We start from the raw sequence: 21,594 nt of genomic DNA, 5'->3' as shown, positions 1-21,594 counted from the left end.
ACAGTATCACTGTATTTTTCTCACCTCCTCAAGCCCACATTTCTGACGTCTGCAAGAGGGGGAAAAACCAATTTGTCTCCTGCACAGAAAAAGATTACTTTTGTCTATCATACGCAAGTTGGAGCACAATGATGGGGGGGGGGGGGGAGATTCATGCACCATAGCCCTTCCTTTCATGGGCTTGCGCTTATAAGCATGCCTGTATATCCAGATATCAAGTTCCCAAGCTACAGATACCAGAATATTATACAGTTTATTCCTCAATTGCTCTTATATGAATGCATTCGCACACATACACACATACATTACATTTATATATCCTTTCAACACAAGAAAGGCACTATCTGCATGTAGGGGCGCGCCTGCCACTTCTGACACTAATGTCCACTTAGGATTTTAGAGGTACATTTGAATGCATGCAAAGCAGCCTGCCATCTGTTGTGCTATAAAGAGAATTAACACCCATTTAGACTAAAAGAACCAGGACAGAAGCAATTAACTCTGCATGAGCAGTTCTGCCGCCTGTAATGGAAGCTGACTTAACTTTTCCCTTTCCAGTGAGTGATGCTTGAGAATGGGTGGTAGGGGCTTAACTGTGCTTCCACACAGTGCCATTTTCCCTTGAATAGTTGCTCCCTGACTTGTCAGCCTCCCCAGGGAATTCATGAAACATCATAGGTGGAACTGTTGTCTTGGCAAAGAGCTAGTCTGCTGATTGATGTGATGGCATCCATGCTGGGGAAGGAGGGGGGGGGAAATGCCGCAGCAGGGCCATATCACAGGTCTCACCAGTGCCCATATTGATCTAGATCTTAGCAACCCATGGGAATCTGTCAGCTACACAGCTTTGCTGGGGTCACTTATCTCGTTCCCTTCATCAGAGTTATCTGAGTGCCACTTTCAGTTTTTAGTCAATATGTTCAGGAGGCAGGAAATTGTATCATGGAAATGACAACCAGGTAAGCTCTTATAAGTGCTTCCAGTACAGGCTTGTTTCTTTGACCCGAGAAAAACTCCAATGGCTGCTGCTGCTTGCCACAGACTGGTCTTGTTTTTGCCAGTGGATTGTTTTGTCCATGCAACATTGCTTCACATTGTGTTCTGGCCTTGCTACTTTCACCGACTCAGCAGGAGCCAGTTCCTGACAAGCCCTTACTCCCTGGGAACTGTTTACATTGATAAGCCAGCCACAAAAGATTGCACAGTCCTTGGCATGTGTGGACTGGGGGTTGGATAGATAGGTGCAGTGGATGGATAGGCTGTAAGCCAGCAATAGCCAATTATGGAGCACTCCTGGCAATGACATCCCCAACCCTTGGCTCCTTATAGAGAATGGCAGGAGTGCTGTGAGTATGCAGTCACTTCCTAAGAGGTACTATATCAGAAGTAGTGATTTGCGTATTGCTTTTGGCCTGGAAGCGCTGTTCTCACTCACTACTCCAAAAGTAGACCCATTCTGGTGTGTTAGGCATGCCTTTGCACAGTTGCAGCAGACGCAAAGTCTGCTTTTACTCTGTACATGGAATGGTTCTGTCCAGGGCTGACATGACACGTGAGCCTCTTGTAAGCTGCCTCAGACATCAGGGAACCACTACACAAGTCAGTGGTTTCTGTGGGCAGAGTCACCCAGGATAAAATCTGCCACAAGAAATAGAGAGAGTGCCATCCTTATGGCCAAACATGGGCCCCTTTCACTCAACAGCCCTTTATCTTCTAGGTTATTTTTTTTTCTTTAAGCACCTTCTGCAGGACAGACAAAAGGGATTGTGAAACTTGATGGATTTGCTACTGCAGGATATAATGGTGGCCACTAGTTTAGGTGGCATTAAGAGAAGATGAGACAAATTCATGGAAGCAATAGCTTCATCGTGGGCTATTAGGCATGATGAACAAATATCAGAACATTCTGAGGGAGCAACAAGGAAGTCTGTGCTGTGTTCGTAGGGAGGCGTTCCCCACTTTCCCATCCTGGGCATTTGTATTTCTTTGGACCTGGTGGGATCAGAACATTATTCCGTGCCAAACTCTAACCAGAGTGACTGTATCATACATCGGCTGCATCATACATGACTATGTTGCATTACAGCAGTCATTTGCGACTGGATAGATGTGTCCACAATACCATATGATTTCTCTTCTGCAATGATGCACAATACCCAATGATATGTGGATGCAGCCTTGGTGAATATTTCTGCTACTCTGTAAGTGTTGGTGCTGTAGTTAATAGGAATGTGAGTGCTGCCACAGAAATTGTTTCTTTCCAGATCCCCTCCAGTAAGTCTGACAATGTGCACATTGTGTGGGGGACAAAGCACCCACTGGGTGTTCAGAAGTGCCCGCCTGCCTCTTTACATTTGATTTTTGCTGCCTTTGAGCAGAGCAACTCCTATGTCTGATTTGCATTTTTCTAGTGCTTTTCAATTTAAGCTCTCAAAAAGCACTGGGGAATCGTTAACTAGCTATACTGGCTAGATGGATTGATGGGAACAGAAAGAGGAGGGGGTCTCCTCAGGATCACATAACAAGGAAGTCTTTTGTTCCTTGTTTTGCTTTTGAAGCTGCCCTCAGCCCCTCCCTTTGATTCAGCTATAGTGGCATCCTTGGAAAAATTAAGTGCTTACACACACACACACACACACACACACACACACACACACACACACACACACACACACACACATGATGAGTCAGTCACTGCCTGGTGAAGAGGGGCAGCTGCTTTCTGCCTGCAGCAATATTAGCTATTAGCCTAGCAAAAGAACTGAAGAAGGATTGTGCAGTGAGTTAAAATTACAAAAAGCCTTTGAGGTTTACCATTGACCTACTCTGATTTCCTCTTGTGCCTGCCTATTGCTTGTCAAACATCCAGGATCTCATCTGATTTTTCATCTCATACATGACACCTCTAACCACACAGCAATCCTTTCTTCTTTTCACTGTGACACATCTGGCTCTTCACTGACTCAGGGTTCACTCATACCCACTTTTTGCTTTATCCCCATCCTTAAACAAATGTGGTTGTTATCATAACATCATTTTCATATATCTGGGGTTTTCACACTGGAGTATGTTGGAGTTTCTGTCTCTGGCACGCTTCAAGAACCTTAATACAAACTGTTAGACTAGGAGTGACCTTCACTGTGTCACTTCGTGAGCCATGCAAGATCTCAAGCAGAATAGTGTGATGGAGGATATCTCTCTGTGTGCCAACATAGAAATGTAGGTGGAGGTGAAGAAGAAAAGAAGAAAGTCTGTGTGTGCGGGTAAAGTACTATCAAGTCACAGCCAATTTATGACAATCAGTAGCATTTTTAAGGCAAGAGGCTAACAGGTGGTTTGCCATTTCCTTCCTCTGCATAACAGCTCTGGTATTCCTTGGTGATCACACATCCAAGTACTAACCAGAAGGTCTGTAGAAAATGACAATTTCCACTCTGCACTGGATTGATGCAAAGGAATGTCTCCAATATCCTCAGCACCACAAATGCACAAATTGCTGTGCAATACTACATCCATCTAAACCAATAGACTGATCGGGATAGCCCTCATTATGTCAGATCTCAGAACTAAGCAGGGTTGGTCCTCGTTAGAATTTGCATGGGCAACCTCTAAGGACCACCAATGGGCAACCTCCAAGGACCACCAATGGATGGGCACCCTCCAAGGACCACCAATGTTGTGACGTGGCTGCAGACAATGGCAAACCATCTCTGAACATCTCAGTCTTGAAAATTGTATGGGGTCACCATGTTTCAGTTGTGACTTGACAGCACACACAAAAATATAATTCTGCTCAGGTATGGCGTGGCGTGGATGCCACCTCAGAAATCCTTTGCCAGGTAGTCTAAAAATGTGAACATTTTGTATATGCATGGAAGAATCATATTTTTCAAGCAAAATAGATTAGATCTTCTGCTAATATATTTCATTGTAAGTATCTTTTGTGGTTCTATGGCTTTCAAGCAAAATAGATTAGATCTTCTGCTAATATATTTCATTTGTAGGGAGACTAGACCTCTGGAAGGACCTACAGGAAGTAAATAAACCATAATGTAGACCACGGGGGCTTCTAATTTCTAATTAACTTTTTCTGATTGGCAGAAAAAATACTACAGCATGCACCTACCAAAAATAGGGGGGGGGACTCTGGTGTCACAATCAAATTGTATATGCCAACTCTATGCAAGGTTGAAGAAAAGGTCTAATTCTTACGCATAAGATTATATTGTTAAATATCTGGGCAAACTGCTGCCTTGGATTTTTTCCAATCTTGCTGCTCTCTATTTCAAACCTTATCTGCCAATTCACCTTTCCTTCAGTGTTGACTGTTAATCTTCCCCCACCCCCCAGTTCCTGCCCTTTACACTCCTCGGTAAGCCTGGTTGTTTGCACTCTGGATTCTGATACTGTACGCGTCACATCCTCAGAACTAAACGCATGAAGGTTTTTTTCAGTGTTGCTCATTTTAAGATAGTAGCATTGTTTATAGAATTTACATATTCTGATTTCCATTCCAAGGATGTGGCCACAATGCAGTTCTGCGCCAACAAACTGGACAAGAAAGACTTCTTTGGAAAATCAGACCCTTTCATGGTGTTCTACAGAAGCAATGAGGATGGGACGTAAGTACAGCTGCTTTTGTTCTTGAGGCATAAAATTCATAAAATTGGACTTCCCAATAAATAAATAAAACATTTTTTGTACCAGCTCACAAAAGCAGGAACCTATCTCCTGGCTCCAAACAAACAGATCCTTTTTTATTCAGTTGAGCTGGGGTGGCCAAAGGGTTCTACTGAATGGCATAAAAGAACACCTATTGGGATTGGACCTGAGATGTTGTTGCTAATATAATGATTACCATCTCTCTCATACTTAAGTATTATTAATGAATTAGGGACTCAAGTAGTAATATTATTGTAATACCTGTTCTGTTGTAAGGTGCAGAGAATCAAATACATAGTATGGCGTGGATGCCACCTCAGAAATCCTTTGCCAGGCAGTCTAAAAATGTGAACATTTTGTATATGCATGGAAGAATCATCACTCCAGGGGAATACTGTCAAGAATTGTAAAGTGTGAGGAAAGAGGAGCAGAGGAGAGAATATTAATCTCAGGCAGGGTGGGAAACTGCTTTTGAACATTCTCATCTTTATGAATGTTCTGTGCTGTTCTGGGAGAAATTAATCCATTTTAACCTACGCATTTTTGCAACCTAAGGAAACCTAAATAATCAATGACAGACCAATGACTTAATGTGGGATTTTTTTGTGTGGATCTGCTTGGACTTTTGCAAAACTACTGAAGTGATTCCCTCAAAATCATGTATTCTCTTCAGCTCAGGCAAACTGATCCACCTTGGCTGGACTTTTAAACTTGCTCCTAAGTATGTGACAAAAGAGAATTTAACACTCTGTATATCGCACTTTTTGATTTTAGAAAATATTCTTATGAATATACTTTGAACTGTACGCCAAGAAAATTTAAAATGGAATTATTTTCTTAGGCTGAAGTCACACATGTGTTGTAAAACCCAGAAAAATTGCAATGCAATTATGAATTGGCCTTCCTCCATAGCTATCAGTCAAATCACCAGCTTAATAGAAATATTTTTAAAACTGCATTTTTGTTTTTTACATGTGCACACCAATATTTGGAAGAGTACTGAAAAGTGCCTACCATGTCCTCAGTGAATTCAAGTTTAAAGTGATTTACAGGAAGTTGGATAATGATAGGTGTTAATGAACTTAAAGAGAGGCTAGTAACAGAACCGTGACTGAGACATTTTTTGTGATTATTCAGAATTGGAGGCAAACGCAATTAAATCCAAACTTTCTTTGGAATGAAGAACATCTGCCTTAATTTTTTAAAGTTCAAAATTTCAAAAAGTTCTCAAAAAGTTCAAAAATATCTCTAAAGCAAGGGGGGTCAAACTTGAGGCCTGTGAGCCAGCTGAGACAACCCCATCCCCTACCCACACCCGCTCCTGATTTTACCTGGTGAGTGTGCTGTGAGCTCGCCATTCCAGGCACCCTTCCCATTCTTCTCCTGATCTGGGCTTGTCATTCCAGGCACCCACACACACCAGCTGAGGCAGTCACCCCCTCAGTGCTGCCAACCATCTACCCTAGTACTAATCTGAGCTGGCAAGGCTGCTGTGGGCCCGTAAGATGAGGCAGCCGCCACCACCCCTAATGTTGACCGCTTTCCCTAAGGCTGCTCTGAGCTGGCAAGCCCATAGCAGGCTCGACTGCTGATGTAGCCAACCCCCACCCCAGGCTGATGAGCCTGCTGCTAGCTCGACAGCCAAAGTAGCCACTCCCTGCCTCAGTGCTGATCTGGGCTGGTGAGCCTACTGGGGGTTTACCAGCTGAGGCAGCTACTACCCAACCTGGACCTGGCCTGACCAAGTCACATTTATGTTGTATCTGGCCCTCATTACAAATGAGTTTGACACCCGTGCTCTAAAGGAATGCAGGCTGCTTTTTTTGCAGGGGCGGAGAGGCACAGGTTTATCTTCCACTTCTACCCCTAAAGGGTGTGTGCATATCTTCACTGAGACAATACATCTATTCCTCCATGTTGAATTGCTGGTGCTAGAGGCAGTGGCTCAGTCCCCAAGTCTGAGGTCCATTAAAAAAATTGCTTTTCAGTATATAGTAGATTTGATGAAGGAGTTCCAGACATCTTTTTACCAGATAATATTTCTGCTACAGGGGTTTTGTATCTTTGAACAGCTCAAATAGCAATATGTTGGCTACTTCCACTTGAGGGCACCAAAATGCCCACTGGGGCAGAGGCAGCATGAAAGTGAGTGGGAACTGAGCCCACTCACCCAGTCCCTGCACTGCTCAGTGTTGTCCCCACCCATGCCCAGCCCCCTTTGCCTCCATCATGTTAGTCCAGAAGCTATAAAGTGGTAATGATAATGCCTACCCATGCCCTTTCCCCCCTTACCTTAAGCCCCACACTACTCTCCTCAAGTAGCGCGGAGTCCCGGGGCACTCCCCACTACAGGGGCGGCAACAACGTAGCTGCCCCGGCGCTGCCGCTCTTGTGCCCCCTCAGCCCACAGCATCCCTGGTGCTCCTCTAAATGGCGCCTTTTGATGACCCCGCGCAGAGTGCGGGGTCGTGGGGATGCCCGGGCGCGCGCCAGAGATGCCGCACGCTGAGAATAGCGCACAACAAAGGGCAGCAAAGGTAAGTGGGGAAAGGGCCAATGATACTGTCCCTTACTGCTCAGCAATCATGCCATTTCCCCTATGCCACGGCTCAGAATGAGGAATGAAATAAAAAGGGGTTTCAAAGTGTGTGGAATGCAGAAATTAGTTCCACTCCTCCCCCGTGTCCCATACCGGCTGAGGGAGAAACATTTACAAGGATGCTAAGTCTACAGCCACCCCGCAGTCCCTCCTTTGAGCCAGATTAGGGGAGGGGGATTTGATTTCTCTGACCAGGCTCAAAGAGGAAAGCCCTGAAAGGCCTGCGGGTTGTGTTCAATGAGACCACATTGTATGGAAACTCTCTTTACATGCACAGGCATGCTGCTCTCCATTTTGGGGGGCAGGCAGGAAACCCTGTGAGGAAGCAGCCATTATTTCAGTCTTTTGGGAAAATTTATTTTACATGCCTGTGTGGGCATGGTACATGGAACTTATGCTCTGTGGAGTGCAGCTGTGCAAGTACCTAACAGATGCCTCTGATGTCATCAATTACAAACATACATGCATACAAATGTTCTTAATTTCTTTGAAAATGAAGCAGTTCATCACTCTCATAAGAAAGCCAGTGTGGAGTAGTGATTAAAGTGTTGAACTAGGATCTAGGAGACTTAGGTTCAAATCCGCACTCTGCCATGGAAGCTTGTTGGGCCAGTCACACACTCTGAGGCCCTTTATGTACGTGCCACCTGCCTTGCTTGCCTTTGATTGCTTTGGAGTGGAGTTTCTCTGTGTCTTTTTGTTTGATCCAGGCTGATCCATAATTTCTGGTTTCCTTTCTTAGTTGCCCCACATGCACCGACAAACCAACTTCAAAAGTGCAAGCAATGTTGCTGGAGGCTGGTGATGGGGGGCAGGGGGAACGGATGGGAGAACGAAACGGCAGCTGAAATGGAGAGGGAGATGAGGAAATGAAGGCAGGAAAGCCAACCTGCTTGGAAAAATAGCAGTAGCATCTTGCTGGGGGTTTGAGAAGTGAAGGGAAGGAGGAAAGAAGGCAGCAGTAGCTGGAGAGAGATGAGAGAGATGAGGAAGGGAAGGCAGCCATAAACATCCCCTGAAATAGTGGCTGGTAGTATGGTATGGGTGGGGAGCAGCGAGAAAACTGAAGGAAATGCTAACACATGTTGCCCTCATTCACTCTTCCATCAAACTGAGGGGGGAAGAAATCATGCTTAAAGAGGTTTTCAAAAGCGCATTCTTTCTCTGATCTGTGGTGAGGTGAGTGCTGAAGTGCAGGAGGAATGTCCGTAAGCATGAATCAAACCCAAAGGGAATGCACATTTAAAGAGAAGGAGACCAAGTGTGCATAAATGGCCTCAGCTTAATTTACCTCAAGGGTTGTTGTGAGAATGAAAATAGAGGCGAGAAGAACGATGGTAGCCACTCTTGTCCCGATAGGGGAGAAAGATGGTTTATAAATAAAGTACGCAGAAATATTTATCTTAGTTGTTCACCAACAACAACAACAAAAGGACAAATACTGAGATAGGTGCCTGTGACTTCTAAACAGTACATCACCACATTTTAAAGAAAAAATGTTGTATTTCTGGTGGGCTTTGCTTCTAAGGAGTGTACACCCCTGCACTGCCTATCCTGTCCTTCTAGTACAGAAGACTAGAAACAGGATGTCCTTTAATACCTTCACATCACTCCCTCTCAACCAGGATATTGTGCTGCCAGTGGAGAATCTTACTTGCATGAAGAGAAAACTGCACTGTTACGTTCGTTCTGTGTTTTGCTAACAGTAGGTAAAGGGCAGGCTTATTACTGCTTTAAGGCCTTGGAGGCCAACATTGCCAGCCTGTACAGCTATTAAAGTAATCCATTTTGGTTTTGATCCAACCGGTATGAGTATTCCCTTGTTCATGGATGCTGGCAGAATCTAAGTGTCATAGGTGGGAGTTTTAATGAGGTTGTTGTTCTGTGTTCTTCAGTGTCTAACCTAGGGCAGTTGCTGGGATTAATTTCTAACATAATTGGCCTTTTGTTTTCTGCCAGGTTTACTATCTGCCACAAAACAGAAGTGGTGAAGAACACTCTGAACCCTGTCTGGCAGTCCTTCTCCATCCCTGTACGGGCCCTCTGCAATGGAGACTATGACAGGTACAAGTGTCAACCGCTTGGTTTAGTTTAACAGCGTGGGTGCTTGTTCATAAGAGGGAGGAATGGAGAAATGTTAGAGGAATTCAGTGTTAGGTGCCAACAAAATGTCCCTTGTGCCCAAAATATATAAAGAATTCTCACATAGACCTTACTACTCACTGTCTTCCTCTGAGAAATTCTGCCTGTCACTCTTCCAAGTCTCCAAGGGATGTTTTTATTACTTGTGAGGCCTGTGAAGGCATTTTGGTTGTTAATATTATGGGGTGGAATCATGGCTTTGTGAACACTCTCTTTCAACACCTATTTCCTGAATAGGAAATGCTAGAGACAAATACTGAGGGCTGTTGCCTTCTTGCCTTGCTTAAAGTTCTTCCAGAGTCACCTTGCTAGTTATAGTTGAAAACAGGATTCTGTACTAAATGTACCCTTGGTCTGATTCTACAGGGCTTTTACGTTCAAGATAAATTAGAGTACACATCAACTGGTTACAGTACTGTGCACCATATAAAGTGTCCCATCCTGAAATACTTTGGTGCAAAATATTCTTTCTCCCTTAACCCATCTGGAGACTTGAAAAAATCTGTCTCTGAAATCCTAAAGCTCAGATTTGTTTGAAGTTTGATGTTTTTTTGTTCTGTGTCAGCATTATGGAAGTGGGGGAAGACTCTCTTGGGTGGTCTCCCTCCTCCTCACAGATGGAAGAGAAATATGCTTAAGGGGTGATTGATGGGAGGAAATGAGGCGCAAGGTCTGGGAAAGACCTGATTGGAGAAGCCCTGAAGATGGATTCTCTGCTGTATTCCTAAGTGCTGCTGCTATGCCTATGCCTAAATCTGCAGAAAATGTCAGTAACAATTTGAGAGAGATACTCTTGCCAGTGGGGGATTGATGGTTGGGTTAATCAGGATAGTAAGAATGCCTGGTATGCAGGAAAGTCAATTACAGAAAGAATAATTGGGCCCATTACCCAGTACAATATATTCTTCACTCAGCTTGAGGTTGTGGTAAAACACAGTAGCTCCTACAGTCATCTTCCTGTATGATTACACTTTTGCACAAGAGCTATACTTTAATTGTAGCTTTTACCAGTTTATCCTGTAACATTTGTCATTGATTAGACGCTTAGTGCTGCATGGCTTAGTGATTCCTGATGAGATAAATCTGCAAACAGTGCAAAACTCAGAATAAAAGCAAAAGAGGAAACTCCATTATGATTAAGACACTATCCTGTGACTCAGAGGCTCATTATAGTTTTTGACTAAGGGTTCAGTGTAACTTGGAAGTCTGCAGAACCTTTTGGAAAAATCATCTCTCATCTATTTAATATTATGCTTTGTCATTCTCCAGAAATGAACTTACAGCACATTCTACTTCATTTCATGTTTCACCTTCTTATGCTCTTTAATAGAATTTCCTGTAACGACTTTCCTCAGCCAGGTCTTCAGGGGAAATATTAAATAAAATTTATCAAATAACATTCTTCTATAAATTGGTGAAAGAGTGGAAAACAGTGGCTTAGGGTTGATTCCCGTAGGACATATTTTGCTAAATCAAAAGTGACATTATCAAACTAGTGGATGGCTGTCATCTATCGCATAGCTTGACCAAACGGGCATCTTCAGGGATATGGGAATGAAATTAATGTACCTGTCCACTGCTGGAGTGATGCAGTGATTCTGAACTAAAAAACTGAGCCTGTTGTTGTAATGAAATTGATATGAAGTTATTGTTCAAGTAGGCAACAATTTAGCTTAGCTTCCACAGCTGTACAGTACTGGTAGCAAAAGTTAGCATTTCACCAAGAATCTTACCATTGTATATGTGGACCTATTGGTGCCTTGTTAACATGATTAACTCAGAGTTCCCTACGCACATCATGCATGGTCCAAGTCCACTGGCATTTGCCATAATAAACAAACAAAGTATGAAGGAGAGGCCTCAATGACTAAAAACTTAGGAATAGATGCTAGACAGGTACCAAACAGCCACAATCTTCTGCATGTCAGAAGATGCATATATCTATTTCACATCTTGCATTTTTATAGTAGCAAAGCACTGGGCCTGGGCTCAGCAAAAAGTGTGAAGCAACTTTTAAATTCTTCCTGTAATTATTATGTTGCAACTTTTTAATTCTTCCTGTAATTATTATGTTGCAATTATTATGTGACATTGGCACATATGATACATGACTGATGACTACTTCTTAAAGAAGACAAACCCAAGACAACATGCGCCAAAAGAGGCTGTTTTATGCTAAGACTTTCATCAAAAAATATAGCTGAGAAAACTCCAATGAAGTTAGTATTCTACCAGTGCCATTGTTACAGCCTACTACAGTTTGACTTGATTCATGCTCCCACCAGCCAAGAGGTTTTGTTTTAGAGAAAGGAAGAGAATGGTAAGGAGAGTTAATGAGCCAAAGTCTCTCCAATCCACATCCAGCACTGTAGCATGGTAATTCCCAAAGTCTTAGATTTTTTGATTGTCCAGTGTCATGAATATATCTAATCTTCATCATGGCCAGATCTGTGGATACTTAAATTCAGAGACTGGAATCATGAGCAGAAAAAAACAGATCTTTCCTCAAACCTGAAAGGTGCCCCAGGTTTGGAGAAAAATCTGGAATATGTATGTACACGTGGGGGGAAGAGTGTTATAATCCCCAAATAATAAAAGCAGTACCTTTAGCTTTTCAAAAACAAATGCCCCCAGTGGCCATTGCTGGGCAACCCCTGCTGGGCAGCCTTGAAGCCTTGGTTTCTGTCAGTATATTGGAAAGGGAAGGGCACTTCTCCAGATGTAGCTGCTTGCTACTGTTTAACAGTAGCCACCCCATAAAAGCCGTGTAGTGTAGTGGTCAGAGCTTTAGATTAGAATCTGGTAGACCCAGCTTTAAATCTTTCTACTGTGTAAGCTCACTATGTTGGAAGGAAAGAAGGAAGCAGGCAAAGCAGAGGGAAGGGGGTAATTAGATGCCTCCCACAAACTCTTGTGGGCTCCTTTCTTGTTCAACAATTGATTTATTGCAGTCCAGTGTCTTGACAAATACTCATTCAGTGTATTCTGTTCAAAAACGTTTTATTCTTACATAAAGTAACTACTGGATTAAGACCTGGTATGCATTCAGTCAAGTTTTTGGATATTAGCAATATATCTAATGAGCTACTTATATTTATATAATTACATTTTGTATGGGTTTTGGTCCTTATTGGTTTCATAAAGTTCTCAAATACCCTTTTAAAAATTATATTAGTTCCATTTCAAGGATTCCTGTTTGCTTTCCTAGGATGATCATTATGTGATCCATTTGCATTTGATGACCTGGAAATTGCTAATTTTCTTTCATTCCAGGTTTTACTTTTAGTTTTTAATTGCCGAATATTTGAGTACTTCCAGCTATACCCAAAGGATAATATAATCTTTGGACTTAGAGAGCTGTATCTCCAGTTTCATGGTGTTGTAGTTATGGGCACACAGTACTGAGTTCTGTAATACTTAACACATTATGGCTACTGTTGATATTATTTGAGTATATTGTGCCATCAGTGGGCATTGCACAGGAAGAAAAGTTCCTGTGTCCTAAGCAATTTACAGACTATAATTCTGCTGATGGAAGACAACAAAGGAAGAGGATGGAAATGTAGGCAGGGATAGAAAAGAAGTGGAAATTAAGAGAATGTGCCAAAACCTTAATGTTTTGACAAGGAAGTTTAAAGGAAGGGAGGCAATATTATGCAGGTATTCTGGGGCGGGGGAGGCAGTTCCAGGCAAAAGGAGCAGTATGAACAAAAGGGCCTGTTAAAATTAAGAAGGTTTCAGTTCCTTTTATTTCAGTGAGAAAATGCTTAACATTTTCTTACTAAACAAGGTGTTCATACTTGGCTGGATTATGCCTTCCACTTTTAGCAATGTGTATCATCTTGAACTTTCAGTCATTTCAATATCAACAAAAGTATAATGAAATCTTCTGCTAATATAATTTGCCTTCTTAGAGCTTGTTAGAAGGTAGTTTTGCTGCTATTACAAGTCTTGTGTTGACTCCCATTGATGTTGGCATGTAATTCTGTCAGATAGAGTAGTCCATTTTTGTTTCTAAGGCTCAATTTCACAAAACCTCTGTGCTAGAAGGTTGCATCCAGATGTGGGAAAGCCAGTTTCAACCAAAATAACTGAAAGAATGGTCTACTCATCCAAATAGCCTTTACATGGTTTCAGTGGGGGTTGTATTTTCTAGGACATTCATATACTGTAGTTTGTTGATTGCTGATAACAGTGTCTAAAACTACAGATTTTGAGGGAACTCCATTGGTTCAGTCATTGCATGTTTGTTCAGTAAATTTCTAGATCACCTTTTCACTCAAAGATCTTCTAGATAGTTCACAACAGGTTAAAACAAGCAATTTCATTTGTAAAATTAATATAAAGTTAATAAATATTCTAAAGAATATTTAGAATCATCAAGATTTCAATCCCTCAATGACCTTCCAAAGCACCATCAATGACCTTCCAAAAGAGAAACATTGTGGGTTTAGCCTGGAAAGCGTGCAGGGAGGACACCAACCTTATCTCCTCTTAAATACCACAAATGAGGAAGGGGGCAGCAGAAAACACCTCAACTAGTTCCAGACAGCTTTCATTCCTGCAGGCAGGCATCATTCATAGATCTTAGAGCCCAGGCAGGGTCTAAGATCAAGAACACTGCATGTCTCACACAAATATGGGGAAACTTTGCCTATAAGATTCTGAGGACAAATGGCAGTAGTAGGATAGGGCATGCCATAAATTTTGCAGGATATTTTATGAAGGAACTTCTGATGCTGTTTGATATATTTGCTGTGTAGAATACAAAAAACTCTCTTTATTATTACCAAAACCTGCCATCATTGCTCAGATACAAGTCTCTCTAGATCAGGGGTTGGGAACCTTTAGCCCCAAAGATCCATTTGGCCCCGCCTCCCCAAGCCCCTCCCCCGCCCCATCCTCCCCAAGCCCCAGCCCCATCCTCCCCAAGCCCTGCCTTCAGCCAAGCAGGTGGGATAGACAGCGGCGGCGACACCAATGATGGCAAGTTGCACTTGGGACGTGGTGAGCGCACCTCCTTCCCCACCCCCTCCTTCCTTCCTTCCTTCCTTCCTTCCTTCCTTCCTTCCTTCCTTCCTTCCTTCCTTCCTTCCTTCCTTCCTTCCTTCCTTCCTCCTCCCTCCCTCCCTCCTTGCCTCCCTCCCTCCTTCCCTTCCTTCCTTTTTTTCTCTCTCTCTTTCTCTCTCTCCCTTCCTTCCTTCCTTCCTTCCTTCCTTCCTTCCTTCCTTCCTTCCTTCCTTCCTTCCTTCCTTCCTTCCTTCCTTCCTCCAGGGTATTTTTCTCTCCTTCCCAGGCCTTGCAGCTAGACAAAAGAAGACGTTAAAGAACTATTATGAGATGTTCCATTTTAAAATACATTTCTATTAGGAGCAGCTTTTGGAGAATCTAAATTGCAGTATTTGGGGGTGGAGAAAGTTAACCCTGTCCTCTGTATCATTTCTGAACATAAACTAACCCCCCTCGCCACACCAAAAAGCTATTTGACCTGATGGAACAGCATTTATGCTTTTGTATCAGGGCACATAGCAGCTTGGGGGGCAACTTACATCAGAAAAGAGCATATTCCACAGAGAGAGAGAGAGAGAGAGAGAGAGAGAGAGAGAGAGAGAGAGAGAGAGAGAGAGAGAGAGAGTAGTGTCTTAGGTCTGACATAGTTCGGGCATTTCCACAGCTGCCAATAATAGAAATGCAAAGAGATAAAGATGTGGCCATGCATCTCTGACATGTCAAAGAAGAAGATATTAACAAATAGATCTGCCAGTCATTTTGAATACTAAAATGTTCTCTGGGGATACATATTTAAATCTGAAATGTAAATCAGAGTAGCACATAGACAAGTTGACATATATTAATTTTTATGCGTGATGCTGCTTTTGCATAATTTCAGTTTGGAATTAGGGAAAGAAGACACAAAAATGCACCCAAGGTCACGGTTTATTGAGGCCCTGTGATTCCAGCAAAAATTTAAACTTTCCTCTTCATCATCTACTCTATGGACTTCAAAAGAAAAAGGTGGTTCTGTTCCAATATTGGGATCAGGTATTAAGAACACAGAAATTTTTGAAAAGCCAAAAATTGCAATTGAATGCTGCAGTCAAACACTCCAAGAGTGGTGTTGTCTCTATCCGTGAAGGGGATCACAGCCTCCTGATCCCTTCCCAAGCACAAGGTCTGCCAGCTATAATTTTTGCTATGGTCTAGTTTGCATTTTGCTTCAGTTACCCAACTCACTTGCATCCAATCCACCATCATGGCCAAACACTGAGGTCAAGGCTTCAAGACGGGAGCTCATGCGCCCCCATGCCGGGTGAATTCTGCCGGGCGTATGGAGGGCTGCCAGACGTTAAAAGGCAAGCGTGCGTGCGGCCTCAGGGGAGGCCGGCGGAGGGATACAGGCGGCTCCGCATGGAGTCAGCTTTCTGTCTTTCCCCTTCGTCTCTTACCTTGTCCCCGTGGTTCTGCTGGCCTCTGAAGCCCCGCCCATGCTGCCCTCTGACCTCCAGGGGTCGGAGGACAGTGAGGGAGGGGCTGCAGAGGCCAGCAGGCCTAATGACGGGGACAAGGTGAGTGGGACGGGAGGGGTGCGAAACAGCGTGTTCCCGGGCGGGTGCTGTTCTCGCACTGTGCCACTGGGAACACGCTGTTACAGGGCAAAACAACCCCTTTAAAGGGTTGTTGTTTAGGGCGGTATGGCTCAGCCTCTGGGGGAGGGGGAGTGTAGTCAGGTCGGCGCTACAAGGTAAGAAGCGCAGCTTCAGCGCATCGGCTCCCTGGGGACGGCGTTTATCCCGTCCCCAGGGCGCCATAAAAAGGCCGTGCGGAAACGGCCTGAGTAATGGCTCAGATGTCAGGATTTGGCTATTCTAAAAACATCCATGGAGAAATGTCATAAGATAGTGCCACCCAAGAGCAACTTCCCCACGAGCCTTGCTTACACTGTGTATCCCAGCACCCTAGTGAATGGTCTTTCCATCCCCACTGCCATAGTATCTTGAAAACCAGTTGGATTCAGTCCAAATTTGCTGCCTCTGAGTTGCTTCTCACAATTGCTGCCTGAGGCAGATCTTTCAGTCCACCTGCTGGTTAGCATGATCATGTTGACAAAATGTTTTGGTTTGACTTGCCCTAGGTTTTTTATTCTTGTTGTTCATAACAATTTGTGAACTTTTTACTGCAGCAGTTGATTGGCTTTTTCCTGGCCTACATGAGATCTGGCACTGTGTGCTTATCTTTCTTCTATTGTTGAAAGCACAGGTGCATTTTGGAGTTTTATTCTGAATCAACTATATATAGAGTTGATCCATTGTTTGTAGAATGTGGAAACCATTTACAGCTGTTGGTGAGAGAGTAAATGGAAAGAAGAAAAAGTGTTCAGTGCAAGTAAAAAAATCCTAAATATCATGACAAGAAACTCAAATATGGAGAGAACACTGTGGCAAGAATTATGCAAATGAAGCAGTGATATCTCAGAATCTGGATGGTTTGGGGAGGGGATCGGATTGCTAGCTGCAGCAAAGCTGTAGGGCCATTGAAGGGAGACCCCAGCACATTCCAGAGGAAGTAGACAGAAGTAGTAAGGGGATGGGGAAATGTGGGCCTGATGCTTTGGTTGAAGGGGGGGGGGGAAAGCAGTTCTGCCGGGAGGGAGAAGTTTCAAGTACCACTAATATCAGATTGGGTTCTGTGAACATTTATGTGTAGATTCATTGCTCCTTGTTCCTAGTGGAAAGAGTTTAAGCTGTTTAGAAACATGGTGACCTTTAGAAAGTGTCTCTGTGGGCCGTGGTTCCATATAACTGGAACAACCTTTGAATCAATACTGGTCTGACACTCTTAACCATTAGACCCCACAACAGGTTGCTGTCCCCCTGCATGAGAGTCAAGGTTAGGGCATGACATTGGGACAAGAGCCCATAGCCCAGGTTCAGCAGGAAGCCTCCAAATGCAGCACAACTTGTTTAGCATGGGGCAGCAGTAGTTACTTGCATCTGCCCACAGACACACCTGTGATGTCTGAGGCATCTGGTATGCAGTTTTTGTGTGGTAAGGTGAGTGCAGCTCAATGAGTTGCAAGATGGCAGTAGCTGGTGACCAAAAACAAAACCTCCAAAAATCTCCCAGCTAGCAAAGGAAAGTGATTCTCCTGGACTGGATCAGAGAAAAAAGTGGGAGTCCAGTTGGTATGGCCACTTACTTCTATCAGCCCAGTTTTCAACCTGGAAATCTGCAGCTGCCCACCCAATGCATTCATAACTCCTGTGGTTCAACAAGCTCCTTCCGCTGCTGGCAAACAACAACAAAAGGGCTTATTCTTATCTGGTGGTGTCGCAGGCCCCTTCCGCACACGCAACATAATGCGTTTTCAAACCACTTTCACAACTGTTTGCAAGTGGATTTTGCCATTCCGCACAGCTTCAAAGAGCACTGAAAGCAGTTTGAAAGTGCATTATTCTGCATGTGCGGAATGAGCCTGCGCAGTGAAGGGGAGTTGGGATGAATACCAGGACTGGTCTTTTTTAAGGAACCAAAAACTGCTGAGCAGGGCAAGTATCCAGGGGCATCCTCTTCCTGAACTCTAACAAGAAAAGTGGAAAGGATGTGGGGGAAGAGTTGTCCATTGTGGGTGATGGGGAATCTTGTAAAGAAGTCCTGAAAAGGAAAGGAAGAGGAGGACATGGAGACTCCACGATGGAGTAGCATTTTTATAGTTCAGAATGTGCATCCTGGCTTTACAGAGAGCTGTGAGAAAAGCTTGGTGTCTAAAGAGTCCTCTTTGTTTTAATGGCTTCTGCTATAATACTGTGGATTTTAATTGCCTACGTCCGCCGTCCCCGCCCGCTGAAGAGGTGACCTCAAAATCGTTCCAACCCTGTCGGCGCCAACAAAATTTACCGGCCTCTTGTTCTAGGTCCTTTTTTTCTTATTACTACTGATCTTAGCTCCTTGAGTCTCAGTCCCTTTCCCCAAACTGTAGAGAATCTGGGCTGCCAGATTCTCTATAGCAATATTCCTATTCTCACAAGTGACCTGGCGGGGTGCATTGTTCTTCCTTCCTTCTGTCTCTCCCTCCACCCACTTTTTATGCGTTACTCCTCTTTGATTTCTCCACTCCAGTATGTTTTTTTGGGGGTTTCCTGGTGGTTGTAATCCTGTGCACACACTTATTTTGGAATGAGCCTATTGAACTCAGTAAACTCAGTAAAACTTACTTCTGAGTAAATATGCAAATATGTATATCTGCAGAGATGGTGGGGTGCTTCATATTCAAAGTAATCAATGTATCTATTAGGTAGTCATCCTGCCTTGCCTCCAAGGCTGTTTCCGCACACACACGGAAACGGCCCTCCACTGGCATGAATTGTGTCGGTGGAGGCTCAAGGACTGCTCTCACAGCAGCGTGCGAGCGTTCCTGACTCTTTCGCCTCCAGACGGGAGAGGTGGCTCCGAGTTACCTCTCTATTATTCTTCACTCACTGTCTCCCATTTCCAGCGCAGTTGGAGGGACACACCCATGCTGCCTCCGACCCCTGGAGGTCAGAGGGCAGCGTGGGCATGTTCCCCAGTCCTCCAGAGTGACACTGGATGGGACGGTGAGTGAAGGGGAGGGGGGAAACGGCGTCTTCCCAGCAGTGCGGTTCGCACCGTGCCGGCTGGAAGACAGCGCTTTTCAAAAACCTCGCTCAACAAGTGAGGTTTACAGCGCTTCGCAGCAGCACCTCCTGTGTGAACGCTTCCCCAGGGACGGTGTTTTTGCCATCCCTAGGGCACTCTATTCCACCCGTGCAGAAAGGGCCCAAGATTCTCTAATCTGTTCTTACAAGAATCATAAATTAGTTCAGATACACTTAAATCTGTTCTGAGATTTTAACTATAGTACCATCACAGTTCAATACATAAATACTGGTGATATAACATTAATCTTAAAACATTTTTTAAAAGCTGGGGGAAAAAACACCCCATGCAAGAAGGCAAGAGGTGTGCTCTTTTCAGAAGTGCTCCAGACATTTTAAATAGCACGCTGCCGTGATTCAGACACTCAAGGAAGAACTGAAAACAGGAGAAAGCAGTTTTCATTTAAAAAAGGCTGAGCCCCAGGATGCCAAAGGGACATAAGCAGCTTTGTCAGAAAAGGTAAAAAAAAATCCGTTAGCAGCTGGGAGTCAAAATGTTTGTGTCTGAAATTACAGAAACTTCCCTTAGCTACCAGCTGTTCAAATGGATTATGAGTGCTTTTTGAAAGGGGCTGAAGTCTTCTAAGTCTTTTAGCCACCTCTTCTATATTAACTCTTTTGTGGGACTTGGGATCTTGTTTCTAGTTGCCTGATAGATCATTAACAAGACAACATATGAGGGAGTATCAGACTTATTTTATCATTCCTTGTGAATGTGTTGATGTGTTTTTAATTTGTTGCTAGACTATTGCAATGTGTTCCTTGAGGAAAGTTTGATGGTTAGTGTTAATGATTTCTCATTGCACTTTTGGATTTTCTGTCCTTTTAGCATTTGATAGGTCACCTAGATGAGTACAAGCATAAGTGGACCCTCTTTCAACAATTTGCTAAAGCAAAGTGGGGTTTTGAGGGGAAAGATTACAATTATATCCTGCTATCTGATTATTCTGATATTCTGAAGTATATGAGTGCATGATCCCAGTCTTCTACCCAAAGTAATTGCGTGGCAATCTCATCTATATTGGATACCTTGAGCCTCATCCTATTTTAGACAAATAATCTACTCCAAAAATATTAGGTGGTAAAATTTTCAGCATTCTGCCTCTGGAACAAATTATTTCCCTCCATCTTTTAACTTGTTCATCTGCTTTTGAACAAGTCCAAACAAATGATTAAAGTTACTTTTTTTCATTATCTGTGCGATTCCTGCACTGGGTCTTTAATTAGTTTGTTTTGACTGCTGCGTGGGCCTAACACCCCCCCCCCCCCAATTTTTAGGCAGTATATTTTTAGCTTTAGTTGCCATGGAAACATGTGGCATTGGGACCAAGCTAGTCACAGATCAAGACAACACAATCTTCCATTCATTCTGTTTCCTGATTGAAAGTATGCTTTAAAAATCAGCCTTTTCCTTGCCAGTGGTTTACATGGCAGCTGGGGAACCTGGCAGCTGCAAACACTGACTATGTAAAGATCAGGAATTTGGGCAGGAGTGAGAAACTAAAGATACCTATAACAGGGTCTGGAATTGCTTCAGATATGCTGCTCTGTTCAGTATAGTAGCCTCAATTAGGCACATAGACATAAACTGTCTTCCAACCTCAGCCCAGTTTCTGCCTTTACAAAGAGCAGATTTGTGAGATATGTTCAAACCTGCATGTTCCAAAGCAGCATGTCAGATATAACTTCAGTATTTCTCCCTGTGAAGGCTTTAATTCACAATTGCTTGATATTGTCCCGCTGCTTTTCCAGATGATATAAATACTGATTGTCTCTCTAAGCACTCCCTCCTATCCCACCTAGCAAATCAAAGCTGTGTATTCCTCAACCCCATAGAAGAGATTGTCAGTACTTCTGCAGTCAGGCACTGCAATGCATGACCAATACCCATGGTCAGTTAGGTGGGTAAGGGGTAAGGTTAGAGGCTAACCCCATAATATTCTGTGCAGATGCTGAGAAAGGAACTGCTTTTCTTTGGAAGCCATGAAACAGAAAAAGAGCTGTTACATAAACAGTACTGGATAAAAAAGAGGAATGCAGTACCTTCATATTCCTAGTTCAGTGAATGCCTGAACCAGTGAACCAAGTATTTACTGTATTTGTATCTTTCTAAGAAAACAATATTTTCTATAAAATATTATTGAATATTACCAGGTTTTCCTTGGTAGTCTTAATCTTCAGTCACATACACTTAGGATTCCCAACTTCCAGGTGGTACCTGGATATCTCCCACTATTACAATTGATCTCCAGATGACCAAGGTCAGTTCCTCTGGAGAAAATGGCTGCTTTGGAGGGTGGGCTCTAAGGCATTATAACCTACTGAAGTCCTTCCCCTTCTTAAACCCACCCTCTCCGGGCTCCACCCCTAAAATATCCAGATACTTTATAGCTGGCAAACTACACTACAAGTTTTGGTTTCAGTAGACCTGCCTAAGGACCATTGAGTTCATGCCTGGAATGACATTTGGAATTTGGAAAAAGATCAGTATTATTTGTTGAAGGCTTTCACCAATCA

General features: G+C 43.4%; 1 protein-coding gene across 7 annotated transcripts in view; it reads left to right on the top strand.

The window, feature by feature from the left end:
* LOC125432581 (copine-5-like) overlaps positions 1-21,594 on the top strand; it is a 164,197-nt gene that overhangs the window by 95,855 nt on the left and 46,748 nt on the right. For all 7 annotated transcript variants that reach the window (XR_007244497.1, XR_007244498.1, XM_048496268.1 and 4 more), the window contains 2 exons: positions 4,519-4,622; positions 9,221-9,325. Coding sequence is in view for 5 of the 7 variants with exons in the window: in XM_048496268.1 (XP_048352225.1) it covers positions 4,519-4,622; positions 9,221-9,325 (209 nt within the window). In the remaining 2 variants the exon portion in view is untranslated. The remainder of the gene's footprint in view (positions 1-4,518; positions 4,623-9,220; positions 9,326-21,594) is intronic.

This window comes from Sphaerodactylus townsendi, linkage group LG05, assembly GCF_021028975.2.
Source record: "Sphaerodactylus townsendi isolate TG3544 linkage group LG05, MPM_Stown_v2.3, whole genome shotgun sequence".
NCBI lineage: Eukaryota > Metazoa > Chordata > Lepidosauria > Squamata > Sphaerodactylidae > Sphaerodactylus > Sphaerodactylus townsendi.
The sequence above is the reverse complement of the archived record's forward strand: the minus strand, read 5'-3'. Positions and strand labels throughout refer to the sequence as shown.